This window comes from Myxocyprinus asiaticus, chromosome 19, assembly GCF_019703515.2.
Source record: "Myxocyprinus asiaticus isolate MX2 ecotype Aquarium Trade chromosome 19, UBuf_Myxa_2, whole genome shotgun sequence".
Classification (NCBI taxonomy): Eukaryota; Metazoa; Chordata; class Actinopteri; order Cypriniformes; family Catostomidae; genus Myxocyprinus; species Myxocyprinus asiaticus.
In genome coordinates this window covers 26,414,244-26,429,445 of record NC_059362.1, presented here as the reverse complement: position 1 = coordinate 26,429,445, position 15,202 = coordinate 26,414,244, and the positions used below count along the sequence as shown (strand labels likewise).

Here is a 15,202-nt window from a genome sequence, read left to right as displayed (position 1 = left end):
TTAGATACTTTATTTATCTGATGTTTAACTAATAAAATACTTCAGACATTATGCACGTTGTGTATTATTCAAGAGAAACAAATTACAAGTTGAAAAAAAACAAGACAATCAAAACAACTTGAGTTGCAAATATGGCAAAACATGGCAAATGCTTCATATTCCGGTTTATTTTATATATAGACAAGAAAGTGCATGTTCGGTTTAGACAGGTAAGAAAAATGACAAATAGTGTATTTTATTCCACAATCTAAGAATGCCATTGGATGAAAAAAGATTTTCTGGGTGGAAAAGGTAATGCATACGGTATGTTTAACTTTTAATTCCACACAATTTCTGCAATAAAATCAGTTTAAAAGATCCTTAACCTTACTGGGTATGAATATGATGTTAAAATGTGTAGCTGTTTAAATATATCTACGTCTATGTATTTATTTGTATTCACTTAAATTCCTTTCAGCTGTTTTACTGCAACAATCAGGTTTTGTGATCTCTTAGATTTGGATGGGTACTAAAAGAAAGCTTTAGTCTTGGATAATTAAGGTCTCAATGGATTCTGATCAACAGTCTCAACTTTTTGCACATGGAAAGCATCCACAGAACATTTTCTTGAATGGGTTGTTACTGTCATGTCTCTTGGCCCTTTCCAGTTTGACAAGGACTTCACCAAGCAAAGCATCGGTTTTCTGAACGTTGTTAAAGATGTAGTCTGTCATGGGTCCTTGTTCCTCTACAAGCATAGCCACATCCAGGAACACTTCATGAAGGCTCTTGAGTCGACTTTCTAACTCCAGCAGGTCCCGATGTCTGCTCTCAATCTGGTTGAGTGCAGATCGAGCCGTCTTGCCTTCTGAGATAATGTTGTCACTGAAGATGTTCCACTGGCCATTCTCCAGCATCTCATCAATCTGCTCGCCTGAAACATCTCTGCCCACAATCTCCATTTGCCGTTGGATGTGAAGCTTGCAACTTTCCTTGTGGCTCATCTCTGCATCATTGTACTCTGTCATTGCATCGCGGAAGTTGTTGCTCAGGGTGGCATACTGTGTTCGGGAAATTCTCGCCACAGCCGAGTTCACACCGTGCTCTTCTTCCAGCTCTTTAGCATGGTTATCCAGCTTGTTAAGGCGTGCCAGAACATCCTCTCCACGGGTCTTGATGTCACCGACGATAACATTAGCATTACGCTTTACATGAGTTGTACGAGTTGGTTCACTAAGTAGACGCATGTTTTGCTCCCTGAGACGCTTCACGTCAAGGCGGATTAGATGAATCTCACGCCTAGTCTCCTGAGCCTCATCAAGCACAGACTCCATCTCATCACTATTGTTAAAAATGACAGCCTGCTGGTTGAAATTCTCCTCCAGGTCCACATTGCTGAAAGAGTCAGCTTCCATCTCCTCCAGATGGCTGTTAGACTCTGAGATGGTCTGCAGATGATCCAGCCTGTCCCTCATGATTGCTACAGTGGAAAACTATCAGAAAAGGACAACAGACGACTCAGTGTCACCAAAAGTGATAGCAGGAAATATGCCAGTTGATGTAGACAACTGAGTAACACAGTCTAAAACAATTTAGCCTACACAATAACATTCATATTTACAGTATATAATTGTCCCTCATAAGCCTTTTTATGGAGAAACAATCCACTGAGGGGGAAAAAAATCATTTTCACTCCTTATGAAATAAAATAAAACTCTATGTGGATACCTTGTGGAATTGACTGTAAAAGAGGGGAGATAATACTTCCTTATCGACACTGAAAAAGTCACAAGTTTGACAAGTTCATCCGTGAAACTATTTCTGAGTGGCGTCACTCACCAAACAAGTTGGAATAGATTGAATGGATAGTTCACATCTTTTGTTTCTGTATGATGGCGTTTTTCTATGAAAAAAATCTACAAATTGTACTACTAAACGTATTTGGTATATATTTTGGAAGAACTTACGCTTCAGAAGTCTTTTGAAAATCAATAAAAACAAAATTTAAGTTCTCAAAGCAGCATTTTTATGCTTGCATTAGGCTACTATTTTATTCAATGTCCTTTTATGCTACATTTTCATCCATTTAGAATTTTTCCACGGACAACTTTCAAACAAATATATATATTTTCTCTATACCAATGTTTATCCTTAAAATCATTAAGTCAAGGTGAGGTTAGAAAAGGTAAAAAGAAAAATATATATACCCCATGCCATACACTTTAAAAATACATTACCTATTTCGTTTGTCCAAAATAAAATCACCAGTTTAACCTCAACGAAATGACATCCTGATGCAGTACCTTCCTCAATGCACTGGAGCAGCTGACATTTGAATCGGTGTGTGGAAGGAATGCGCGTTCCTGGGCGTAACTTTGACGCCAAACCTGTTCTCTGAATAGAATGTCATTCGTGTGTCTGTCTCGTTAACCCGTGAAATAATCTCTGTTTTCTCAAAGCGGACAATAGTGAGTTCGATATTTTATGCCATATAGGGAAATGGCTATTTATGCTTTCAATCCATGCCATAAAATGCATTTAACAGTAAGATGTGATCTCGGTTTGTGATGATCTCTGTAATTGTGACATGCAGTGATGTTGATCCCATAGTGTAGATATCAGTACGTAACCTATTAATAGGCTATGGCTGATTCCGACTTATATATTTATAAGGATTCAACAGAACGAGCAATAGGGCCTATAGCCCACATTTAATAGGCGCATTGATCTCCACGATCGAATATTTTAAGTAGGCTATATATTTTGGTGTATTTATAATTAAATACATAAATATATTGCGTTGTATTACGTTTATAATCAGTTTCTGTGTGTAGGGTACAACGAGGCTAAAGACCCCGTGGGGAAAAAAGGCACTTTTGATTAAATTGTCTCACAAAACACTAAACTGCAACAAAAACTACCACAGTACTTTCCTAAACACCTGTTTGTCACTATACACTGCAAAATATTCAGATCATTGCGTGCGATGTCTAAAGTTTGATTTTGAGGTAATTTGATACAATATTTAATCATTTTTAAAATGTTGCAGATTTATGCAGCTAATGAGAAACTCTGAAATTATCACATTTATTTTGGACAAAATACTTATTTATCATTTTCAGGTTTCGTTCATGGTGAGTAAATCAAAAGTTTTTTAATAACTGTCCAATAAGTGACAGGATAGTATTTGGGTCAAAAAGCCCCCCCGTTGAAAAGATTTGTTATGAAAAATGTTCAAAGTGGGCTCACATTGACTGATCCAATCACAACTGAGATTAATTCATTTATAGAATACTTGAGATGTAATGAAAAGCCAAATGTGATTGAAATGAACATGTAATGGTTAACCCTTTTCTGAATGGGTTGTTTTTAATAATCATTATCTTAATGTTACTCATAAAAGCATCTTGCTGTCTCAAAATAATTTTTCTAAGTTGACAAATTTTTCCTTATAACTACTGTATTGTCACTATATTTACACCATGCCTGTTTAACTCCCATGTGGGCCTTTTACACCAAGTGTGGGGTAAAAGGCTCCCTTGCCACCTTTTTAAAAAATAATAATTTTAATCAAAACAACTTTCCATTATTATTTCTTTTCATACAAATGATGTTGCTCCATCAAGTTTCTATACAAATAAATTTGTTTTTTCAATCTTGATACACTTTGTGACCAGAAAAAAAGCACATTTTTCTTAAGGTGTGGCTTTAGCCCCATTGTACCCTAATATAAATAAATAGGCTACCAGGGGTGTAAAAGGTTCTCAGAAATTATACTTAAGTGAAAGTATGGATACTAAGTGAAACTTTTACTCAATTAAAAGTCCAAGTATCTAACCAAAAAACATACTTGAGGGAAAGTAAAAAATTATTCATGTACTTAAGTATTAAAAAAGTAAAAAGTAACTTTTTTCCAAGCTAGAATGAAATTAAGAGAGGAAATTTTGTGAGAGAGGATGTTGTTAAATTCGATTGGTTTAAGTCGCCTTTTTACTCTCCGACGACTGTCATATTTCTCCCCCATTGGCATTCGCAACGTTACAATAACCACATTTTTGCTAAATGTTTTTTATGTGGCCTGTTTTACGTAACACGGCAATTTCCTGGTGGAATGAACACTAGAGGCACTCAAACAACGATGACTTTTAACCCCTTTCACACAAATCACGAGTAAAACGGCAGATTATCAGTTCATAAACACTTACTTTTCTCTCTGTTCCTTGCACAATGCTTTCTTATGACAGATAAACATTTTTACTATAGTGCATGACTCATTTTAATGTTTGTATTACTTAACCAACCACATGTACAAGCTTGCTTAAGTGTGATAAATTTTCGCGGTAGCTCAACTGATAGAGTGTTGCATATGTGATACAAAGAACATAGTCCTGAACAGTCCTAAAGTCAAAACATGAAATTGTGTTTTTCATCTCACATTTGTTTTTTATGACACTATCGGTTAGGTTTAGGTTTAAGGTTTAGGATAGGGGGTAGGTTTTGTTGATTTAAATCTCGATAGAAAACCTCATCTGTTCTGGAGAACATTTCACTCGCTTTTAGCTAAATAAATGACATGTACACATTTAATCACAAAAGCCTTTTGTTTATATACTGTATATATATTTGCAACATGAATTATCATTTTTGACTTCATAACTGTCCAATCAGTAAAAGTAGCAGGCGTTTATAATAAAGTTTAGGACAAAAAACCTTCAGTTTTTCTCACTTCGTGCTCATAGTTTTGAATGAACACATCACATTTAGTCGGGTGGACACATAGCGGTCTGTTCGCACAAATATTTACACATATCTAAGTCTCAAATCAGATCTGAAATTCCACCTCTGCAGATGGTCAGAACCACTGGTGTAGTAGTGTCTGAAGTGGTGGGCATAATGTGAATTTATGAAGGACAATTTTTTTATTATTTATTTATTTATTTTTATTAAATAAAATAAAACATGCACCTGGTCTCTAAAATTCATATATATATATATATATATATATATATATATATATATATATATATATATATATATATATATATATATATATATATGCTTAAATGTTTTAAATTAGTTTTGTAGACAAAAATATAATTGTGCCACCATATTAATTTATTTCATTACAAAACTAAAATTTAATAATAATAATAATAATAATAATAAAAAGTTTTTGAAATTGATGACTTGGACCAAATAATAAAGCCAATAAGTGCCCAACATAGATGGGAACTCCTTCAATACTGTTTAAAATGCATCCCAGGGTGATACCTCAAGAAGTTGGTTGAGAAAATGTCAAGAGTACATTATAATAAAGAATAAGTAAGTGTTTCAAAACTTTTGACCGGTAGTGTATATATAATTAAAGGTGCTACATGTAAGATTGACAACAAGTGTTTGAAATGGGTACTGCAGTCCAAATTCAAAATATTGGAGAGTTGTCTGCCCTGCCCCAGACTTAAAGCTCATGCGGGTTGGCAGAATGTTGACACACAATTTAGCCAACTCAGCATTTGTTTTAAAGGATTTCTGGGCTTTAAGCTGTCTCCATCTTCCCAAGGCATCTCCAGTATTTATCCTTGTTTTACTACGCCTCTGGTCATGGTGGTTTTTAGACAGATGGCGAGGCTTTTTAGGTCGGGTGGAATCTGTTATCTCTGATCCAGTTCGTTTGCTGGCTTCCATGGCTGCAGCACGCATTGTTGTTTGCCTGCGAACTTGTTCAAATCTGGCAATTCGGCGGTGTCGAAATACTATTGGTGAGTGGGCGGGATCACACAGGCCAAAACATAAACAGAAATTCCGGCCCGGAATGGAAACTTAAAAGTAGAATATACTAGCTGTAGCATTGTTATCGGAGAAGCCAGTATTTCAATTTAGGATGTTTCCTAATTCTCTAATGACATTTTATGGTAATTTTATTATTTAGTACAGTAAAAATATTACATTTAGCACCTTTAAGGGACACAGTTGTTCAGCATCTGCGAAGAGCATCAAAACTACCACTTGTGCAAAAACATTCAGTATTTTCAATTTCAAGTTTAATTGCATAAGTTAAAGTTAAATGTATATATTTATGTTTAGCAGGGAAATAAATTTACAGCGCACATTATGGTTACTCCAGCGTTGTGCTTTAGCATTATTTGCTGGGAATGTCCCACCCCTTACTGAAACGGAAAATATGATTGGTTAGCAAATATCCAATCGCATCTGAAATTAACGTTCTGATTGGTGGATCAGATTAGTCGGACTGTCTGTCTTGCCTGTGCCATCAGGTGTGCTCCTACAGCTCTGTGCGCGTTTAGAGACAATCTCTTTACACTTTATAAAATACTACTACTACTACTAATAATAATAATAAAAAGCACATTTCACTCAATGGAGCTGCGACATCGCGTTAGTGGATTAAAAGTTCCAAGTCAAAAGTCTACTTGTTGTACTGGCGGCCATCATCACTTATTTTAGGTGGGCATACTCAAAATCTTAAGAAAGTTAGGTGGACATACGGCATATGCCCTAGACTACACTACTGGTCAGAACTCCACACAGCCACTGTGTGACATGCCATTTGAAATGACTGACCAATGGTCTGTCATCTATTGTTTGTTGGATGCAGTAAAAGGGCGGCTTCAGTCCAATAAGATGAAAGAAATTGATCTGCAAAAATGTAATGAGTACTTTTCAAGTAAAACATTTTCTTTGGAAAGTAATTAAGTAAAAGTACAAGTATTCAGTTTAAATTGCAAGTACAAATAATCAAAAAATAATACTTAAGTATTTTTACTGAATTAATTTACACTCCTGATAAATACCCAAAATGAATTAAATCCATATAAGCATGTCGAATATAATAATTCATAATATGAATTTATCATAATATGTGAAATGTGTTCAGTTGTTTAGAACTGCAAAACAGAATTGCATAAAATGTTTTAGATGTGCAAAATAACCTCTTCCCCCCACATAAATCAGCATGTAATTTATTATTATTTAATTTTTTTAACTTTGATTAATCTTTCATTGTGGCTCTCATAAAATATTGGTATGTCATGTGTTCAACAGATCCAATCCATGTTCAGTGGAAGTTATTTATTGTTAGAACAATAAAATATCTTTTTTAAGCAAAATTCCTAAGAAAAACAGTGATCTGATGACAAAATAAGGCTAGCAAGTGGCAAAATATTGGTATTGGCCTATAGTTTTTTTTATTAAAATTGGCCAAAAATGTTTAAATCAGTGCATGTCATGAAGAAGAGCGCACGGTGGTAACACACAACCAGACCCATATGCACAAAGAACGTACATGAAACACAGGACATGGGATGATGATGTCACGGTCCCATCAGAAAAAACCCCAACCTGACAGAGTGACAGGACCGTGACATTACTGAAGAGCACATGGCAGTAACTCACATGCGGACCCATGCGCTCAACACAAGACAGAACATGGGGTGATGATGTCACGGTCCTGTCACTTTGTCAGGTTGGGTTTTTTTTTCGTGTATCTGTTTGGTTGCCCGTCTCTGCCTGCGTGACGGGAGTGTGGTTGCCTTCCAATTTGCTGCGTGTAAGCTGAGCTTCAGCGGCACGTGCACGTGCGAACTCCTGCGGGAGCGCTCATCTGAGGACTCCTCTTAACTCTGCTGAAGTTATTATTTTGAATTGTAAATAAATCCTTTGAACTGTTCCTCTGCTCTTGGGTCTCTGTCTCGCTCTCGCTCTGTGACAGAACAATCCAGCCATTATGGACCTAGCGGAAGAATCTACTCTTCACTCCGCCCTGTCTCAGCAGGGAGCTTTACTGGGACGTCAGCAGGATCAAATCTCCGTTAATTACCGGGCTCTGGAGATGATGATGTCGCAGATCACTGAGCTCACACGTGTTATACAACAACTTCACCATGGAGGCTGTTCCCCTGTCACTGCCAGTGCTCACAGCCACAGAGGCTGTTCCCCAGTCCATGTCGGTCTTCACAGCCACGGAGGCTGTTCCCCAATCCATGTCGGTCCTTACAGCCACAGAAGCTGTTCCCCAGTCTATGTTGGTCCTCACGGCCACGGAAGCTGTTCCCCAGTCTCTGCCAGTGCTCATGGCTGCGGAGGCCGTTCCCCTGCCGTGACCAGCGCCCACACCTGAGCTTACCACGGATCCACCGCCTGAACCTTCCACGGCTCTGCCCCTGAACTGCTCCCTCCTAAACCTTGTCCAGCGGCTGCCGCCCAGTTCACTGCTCCCTGTCTATCGGCCCCCGCCCAGTCTTCTGACCCCTGTCTAGCGGCTGCTTACCAGTAATCTATCCCCTCTGCCCTGAGGCCGCCAGACCCCACCTCTGCCCTGAGGCCTCCTCCCAGGCCTCTGGACCACACCCCTTTCCTTAAACTCCCTCCCTGGTTTCCCTCCCTTTCTATTGTGTTTTCTGTTCTATGTTAGTGCTCGTCTTGTTTGTCTTGTCTTTTGTTTGATGTTCCCATTTGGCGTCCCTTTGGGGGGGGGGGGAGGATGTGTTATGTGACATTATCATCACATCTTGAGTTTCATGTACGTTCTTTGTGTGAGCGCACGGGTCCGGTAGTGAGTTACCGCTGTGCGCTCTTCGGTCTGTATTTTTTTCATGTCAGGAGCATGGTGTCTGGATCTTCCTGTATGGTACAGTTAAATGTATAAACCTGAAGAGAAACAGTTGGATTATACTGAAATGGCAATAATGTTAAATTCGGTAAATAGCCTATAGTTTTATTTTAGTTTTTTTTGTACATTTCTGAACACTTTTTCTCTTTTCCAGGACCCCCTCGTGGCACCAAAAGGGCCCCCAGATCCCAGTTTTAAAACCCCTGGCCTATGCAATAATGTGGTTGGTTTAACAAAATAAATTAAAATATTCTTCTTGCGTTATGAACTGACACTTATTCACCACCACAAACAAACTAACAAACAGATAAATAAATATGCTAAATAAATGGAAACTCCATAGCAAACAAGGCAGAAAAACATATAGTCTATTCTTTCTTAATAATTATTCATTGTAAATTTCAAAGACCTTTTGGTGGACATTGGCTCCATTAGTTGCTGAGAAACATGCCTAGTACCAAATTAAAAAGTCGTGGTTTGTCTTTTCAAGTTACTACATTTTCTGGAACTAAATACAGAGGTAGATTCCACACACACAAAATGGATCTGGTCGTTTATTTACGAGCAAAAAATAATAAACCAATGAAGTGGCGGGTCTCTGCTGTCCTCTGCTGGACATATTAATTGCTTTCCTAGGGCGGGGCTTGTGTCTGTTGCGTCATCACTTACGTGCGACGTTGTAGGTAAATACATTTTTCAACAGTCATGGATAATTAACAGATTGAATAACTTAATCCTTAAATTTTATATATATATATATATATATATATATATATATATATATATATGAGGAATGCACAGGCCAATGAAGGGCATAATTTGAGGTAGGTCACGCTGATTTTAAGCGTGTTTTTAAAAAATCAAAAGTTGGCTAGTCATTATTAAAAAGTAGTAGTGCTTAAAAAAATAAAAATAAATAAAAACAAAAACCCTAAAACAACGCCTATGTTTTTAAACGTGGACCTACGAACAAGTTTATCTTGTCTGACAGGTTGGTGACACAAGTAGACCTACTTTCCGCATGTGCATGTCAGACGTTGACTGTTTGGGTTACATCTATCACACAACGAATAATCATGTTGCAAGAGTTGGTTGTTTCCAACATTTATATGTTAGTAACTGCTAGTTATGTTCATGTGTGCTAGCTTTGTAATAATGGTCTGTGTAGACTGAATATTTTGATATCTTTTCAGTTTAATACTTTAGTCATCATGATTCATGAGAGACAGATTTTATCACTTCCAGGATGTGTCAGAGTCAAAAGGGACTTTGAGGACCATGAAATTGCCCAAGCTCTTCCCTCTTCAGAAAACACGGACCATGATAACCCTCCTCAGGACCCCGGCAGCATCAACCCTGATATGGAGGCTGTCTTCCGTGAGAACATGATTTCAGAAGGTAAAACGGTACGTCTGCACTCATTCAGATTGAGAGCCAACATACGGAACTACTAGATCCAGAGAGACGCATTTGAAGCCTTCATGAAGTTTTTCTGGATGTGGCCATGCTTGTAGAAAAGCAGAGCTCAACGACAGTCTGCATTCTCACCAATGTTCAATCAATGCAAATGGAGTTCAAGGATTTGCTTGTGAAGCTTGAGAGAGCCAAGAGGCATGATAGAAACAATCCATTTAAGAAATTGTTCTTCTGGAGACGATGACTTGGACACAGATATCACAAAGTTCAAAAGATTTATACAAAGTGATCAAATATGTGAGCTGATCTGTGATTTTTTTTTTAATTCCATTATCTTATAATATTAAAAAACTTCCAATACAATACAATGCGCACCAGTAATTGTGGACCTACTTCAAAGGTTTGGCACATTCTCTGGTTATATGTTAAACATGGCCAAAAGTGGGTGTTTAGCCTTAAATAAATCAGCTCTCCAACTTCCTCTAAAATAATTACTATTTAGTATAGCCATTTCTGGTTTTAAGTACTTAGGTATTAACATGGTTCAAGAAATAACAAATCTTTGTAAAAAAAATTAAATAAAAATAAAAAATAGCTCTTTGACTGAACTTGATTCAATTATGGACAACTTAAAATTACTAAGTAATCTCAACACAAACACTTTTTGTAGAAAAGTTTATAGGGTAAACGCAACAAAATTAGACATAAATGTAACTCAAATCTCTTTTATTTCTTCATGTACTAACTAGTGTAAGCAGCGTTGGGAGGGTTACTTTTGAAATGTATTCCACTACAGATTACAGAATACATGCTGTAAAATGTAATTTGTAATGTATTCCGTTAGATTACTCAAGGTCTGTAACATATTCTAAATACTTTGGATTACTTCTTCAACACTGGCAGATTTATTTACTTCTTCAGCACTGGTAGATTTTATCACTTGTTTTGACTATAAAAACTCTGCCAGTACAGTAAGACAAAATACACATGTTAAAAACACATTCTCTGAAAAACCTAAATATCTTACGCAGTGTTATTTCTAAAACAAGATAAATCAAATTGATCTTGTTTTAAGGATTTTTAGAAATTTTTACAGGAAAACAATACAAAAATTATTATCAAGATTATGATTTTTGCCCTAATATCAAAGGTCTTACTAGAAAAAAAAAAAAAATTATGATCCAACGTGCATTTTCTTGATAAAAAAAATATGATCGTGTCTGGTAACGTGCATGTAAAATGGCTAGAAACAGCATTTTAGCTTAGCATAAAGCTGACAATTTACACAAGGTTTATTTCTATTTCTTCTGCTCCAGACTTACTTCAAACGTACTTCTCTGTCTGCTCGTATGAATGTAACACATCATAAGAAAGTTTTTCACCGCTGTTCAAATGCACTTTGGATCGCATCATTTATATGGATAAATGTTTTCCATCTGAAAGGACTAAATATTAAATGAAACAAATGACAATAAAATGCAAAGTAATCTCTTCAGTGATCAAAATACTTTTTGAATGTAACTGTATTCTAATTACCAATGATTTAAATTGTAACTGTAGTGGAATACAGTTACTTATATTTAGTATTTTAAATACGTAATCCTGTTACATGTATTCCGTTACTCCCCAACCCTGAGTGTAAGTGAATGTTGGCATGCTAGATACATGATACACAAATCAAGTTGTGACAAAATGTTCTAGAATTGTTTTTCTTTAGTTAAGTACATTTAAACAAGTTAAGAGATGGAGTAGTTTTCACATGTCCTTGGCCCGCATTCTGCCACATTTGTTTACATCTTTTCCAATGCCTCCCGGTTCTCCTTCCAAAGTATTTTTTCCATTGTGTAGATAGTCTTTCTGGTTAATTGTTTGTTGTATTTAAAGCTTCCATAAGCATTTAAGCTTAAAGTAACCCTTTCTAGTGATTCAAATGAGGGAAATGTAGAAAATATAACCAAACAAAATTAGCTTCAGAAAAGGTGACTTTTGCTTAAAGGTGAGGAGTTTACATTCCTGCTTTTAACAGCATTTGAGTGGGGAGGAAAGAAACCAAGAATAAGTAAATAAATTCTTTGAAGAAACAGAAGCAAAGGGAGAGTAGGTCTCCTGAACTTACAGTACTCGGCAGCAAATATACAGAAAATCATCTATTGGAGAGAACACTCTATAAATGCTTGGTGTCAGATTGAGGCCAGGTCATGCTGTTCTAGTCTTGCAGCTTTAGCTCAAAACTTTCTATATCCCCATTGCAATTGACAAAAAAGTTCAGATTGTATTTTAGGTTTAACAATCTCTCTATTGAACATCTATTTGCACAAGATCTTAAAAGTCTTCCTAAGGATGTATGAGGCAGTGGCTATTACTGTCTGTTAAGAAATTATACTGCATAACATTTGAAATTTTTTGCATCTGTTTATTTATTTGTTTGCTTATTCTTGAAAACTTTCATTCGAAGTTGTGTTTTTTGTTTAGTTTTTGTCCTCATAATATCTTTATATTTGTTATAAGCAGAGGGACTGGTGGTGGGAATGTAGTGACTGAGCATTGTTGGGTATGTATTTGTAATTGATATTAAAAAAACAAAAAAAACAAAAAAACAACAACTAGTGTGCACTCTTAAAGGTTCACCTGAAAAATTATAATTCTCTCATCATTTACTCACCCTCATACCATTCCAAACTCGTATGACTTTCTCTCTTCAGTGGAACACAAATTAAGATATTTTGAAGAATGTATGAGGCGTTTTTGTCCATACAATGTAAGTCAATGTGGTACAAAACTTTCAAGCTCCAAAAAGGACATAAATACAGCATAAAAGTAATTAATCCAATTTGAGTGTATATTTCACATCTTCTGAAGCATTACGACTTCTCTGAGTGAGAATCAAACCAAACTATAAGTCATTATTCACTATAAATATTAACACGGTTGGAACACAGTGCTGGCTTCAAGACATGATTCTTTGATGCTGCACACGGTTGCCGGGTACTCAATCTCAGTATCATTATACATCAGTTACATGTCACATTTTCAATTTTTTTGTGTTTATCATCAATCTTTTGGCAACCAAGGTACATTTTAAAAGTATCCCAACAAAACTCAACTCGTGACTCTATCATTTTAACTTGTGTCTGCATTTTAAAAATAGCTCAATGACTTATATTTTGGTCATTTTGTCACCCAAAGTAATCATATTACTTAAGAAAACATGGATTAAACTTCTGGAGTTGTATGGATTACTTCTATGCTGCCTTTATGTCCTTTTTGGAGCTTGAAAGTTTTGGACCACATTGACTTGCGTTGTATTGACAAAAACCCCATACATTCTTCAGAATATCTTCATTTGTGTTCCACAGAAGAGAGAAAGTCTTATGAGTTTGGGTGAACTATTCCTTCAAAGGCACTCGTATCTGTTGCCTGGGTAAGATTTTAGAAAAAAAAAAAAAAATTCTCTAAGTTGCCACCCATGTGCTAAGCTTGGAACTCCTTTAATAGATCATTTATCATTAATGTTTGTGTCAATGTAATCACAAAGTAGACCATTTTGTTTGTTTGTTTTTTGATAAAGGAATACCAAAGGTATTGAATGACTGGGATGATAACTTTTATCAGCTGTGTCTCTGATTCGCATTCTCTGTGTGTGCAAAGTTTCTTTGCAGATGTGAGAGAGTAACTTTGTTAGCCTAATTAAGTCACATGTATCTATCTCATGTGGAATGTGATGTCCCTTATTTGCATCTATTAAACCAACACTTGGCATAATATGAAAACCTTTTTGTCTGTGGCAAAGAAATGTAGGGTTGTTTTTATGTAATACTATACTTAAAGCACAGAGTAAGACTGTATTGTAATGACAACTTTGGCATGTACATGCATTGGAGTAGGCCTAAACAGTGACAGATGTGCTGTAAATTCTGTATGTTCACCTACATACACAAAGCTCATGATATGAATGTGACTGTACTGCATCTGGACGGGTCAATCTGATGACTTAAATTACACTGTGTTGCTCCTGCTTAGGTTCAGTTCTTGTTCCAACATTTAATCGTTCTGGTTTAATGAAACTCTTGCTCAGCTCTTGTTATAATTGCAAGTAGGCTGTGACTTTGGCTACTGATGTTGCACACCCATAACTTCTAGACTGAATTTCACATTTGTCTTCAATATACATTTATATTAGCGCTATATAAATGTAACGTTAATTTATGCATTTATGACATCATACTTATTTGAAATAAAGATTTTTTTTAAAAGAAAGGTGCAGAAAAAAAGAGATGATAATCCCCAATGGAATTTGCCATGCCAGGTGAGTCATTTCTTCTTGCCCAGACTTGAAAATAATAAGTGTGGTATTTGCATTTCCTTAGAAACACCAAAAGACAATTCAGCAACATTCCCTCCCTGTGTGCAACCCCTTCCTGCCCCAACTGTGTCGGGCACACACATGGCTTGAGTTCTCTACTCTTACAGCACTGCTCAAGATCACCTGACCTGAGCATCAATACAGACATCACTTTGCGTCTAAAAAAACCGAGCCAGGGGGTGCAAACTTTCTAGAAGCATGATGAGACTGTCGGTCGCTTTCCGTAATGCTCATCGGAGCCACGCGAGCATACAGCGATCACGAGCCGGTATCAACGTTTTAAACACGGAGAACAGATTCCTACCTGTTAATAATAGCGCGGTTTCTTATCCACTGGTTCGGGAAGCAAGTTCAAGTAGCGGTACCAGCTCAAGTGATCCGGCAACGAGTTTTAAAAGTCATCAACGGAGAAGCGATGGACCTGCGTATGGAAATGCTATTGGGTAAGAATAAATGCACATTCATCATTTTGTGATTGCAACCGTTAGATAAACGTGTTTGGGGATATAAAGCGATTTTACGATGGTCTCCATTGTCTGTGCGGTGTGATTAGTTTGCACGTGCTATATGTGTTTTGCCGCCAGCTGCTGATGTAACTTCTGCATTTCCTTACAGCCTTCATGCGTTGTTACTTGTGTTTTATACTAATTAGTCACTGTATTCATGTAATAATCCAGTGTTGACATGAAGACTCATTAGTAATATGACTAATTAGACATATACCTACACTAATTAGTAATACGAACACACATTTTCTTTGAGCGGTGGCTCTGTTATCACTAGGAGTGTATTCATGACTTTAGAAATATAATGGG

General features: G+C 36.5%; 2 protein-coding genes across 2 annotated transcripts in view; one reads left to right on the top strand and one right to left on the bottom strand.

The window, feature by feature from the left end:
* Positions 1 to 2,320, bottom strand: LOC127410345 (syntaxin-11-like). Its single transcript, XM_051645555.1, has 2 exons — positions 2,217 to 2,320; positions 1 to 1,472 (listed from the first exon to the last, which is right to left on the bottom strand). Exon 2 carries the CDS (start codon positions 1,452 to 1,454, stop codon positions 567 to 569), a length of 888 nt encoding a protein of 295 aa, XP_051501515.1. The 5' UTR covers positions 1,455 to 1,472; positions 2,217 to 2,320; the 3' UTR covers positions 1 to 566.
* Positions 2,321 to 14,437: 12,117 nt separating this feature from the next.
* Positions 14,438 to 15,202, top strand: part of LOC127410335 (monofunctional C1-tetrahydrofolate synthase, mitochondrial-like) — a 67,799-nt gene continuing 67,034 nt past the window's right edge. The window contains exon 1 of the mRNA XM_051645537.1: positions 14,438 to 14,830. Within this exon, the coding sequence (XP_051501497.1) occupies positions 14,586 to 14,830 (245 nt within the window). The 5' untranslated portion in view covers positions 14,438 to 14,585. The remainder of the gene's footprint in view (positions 14,831 to 15,202) is intronic.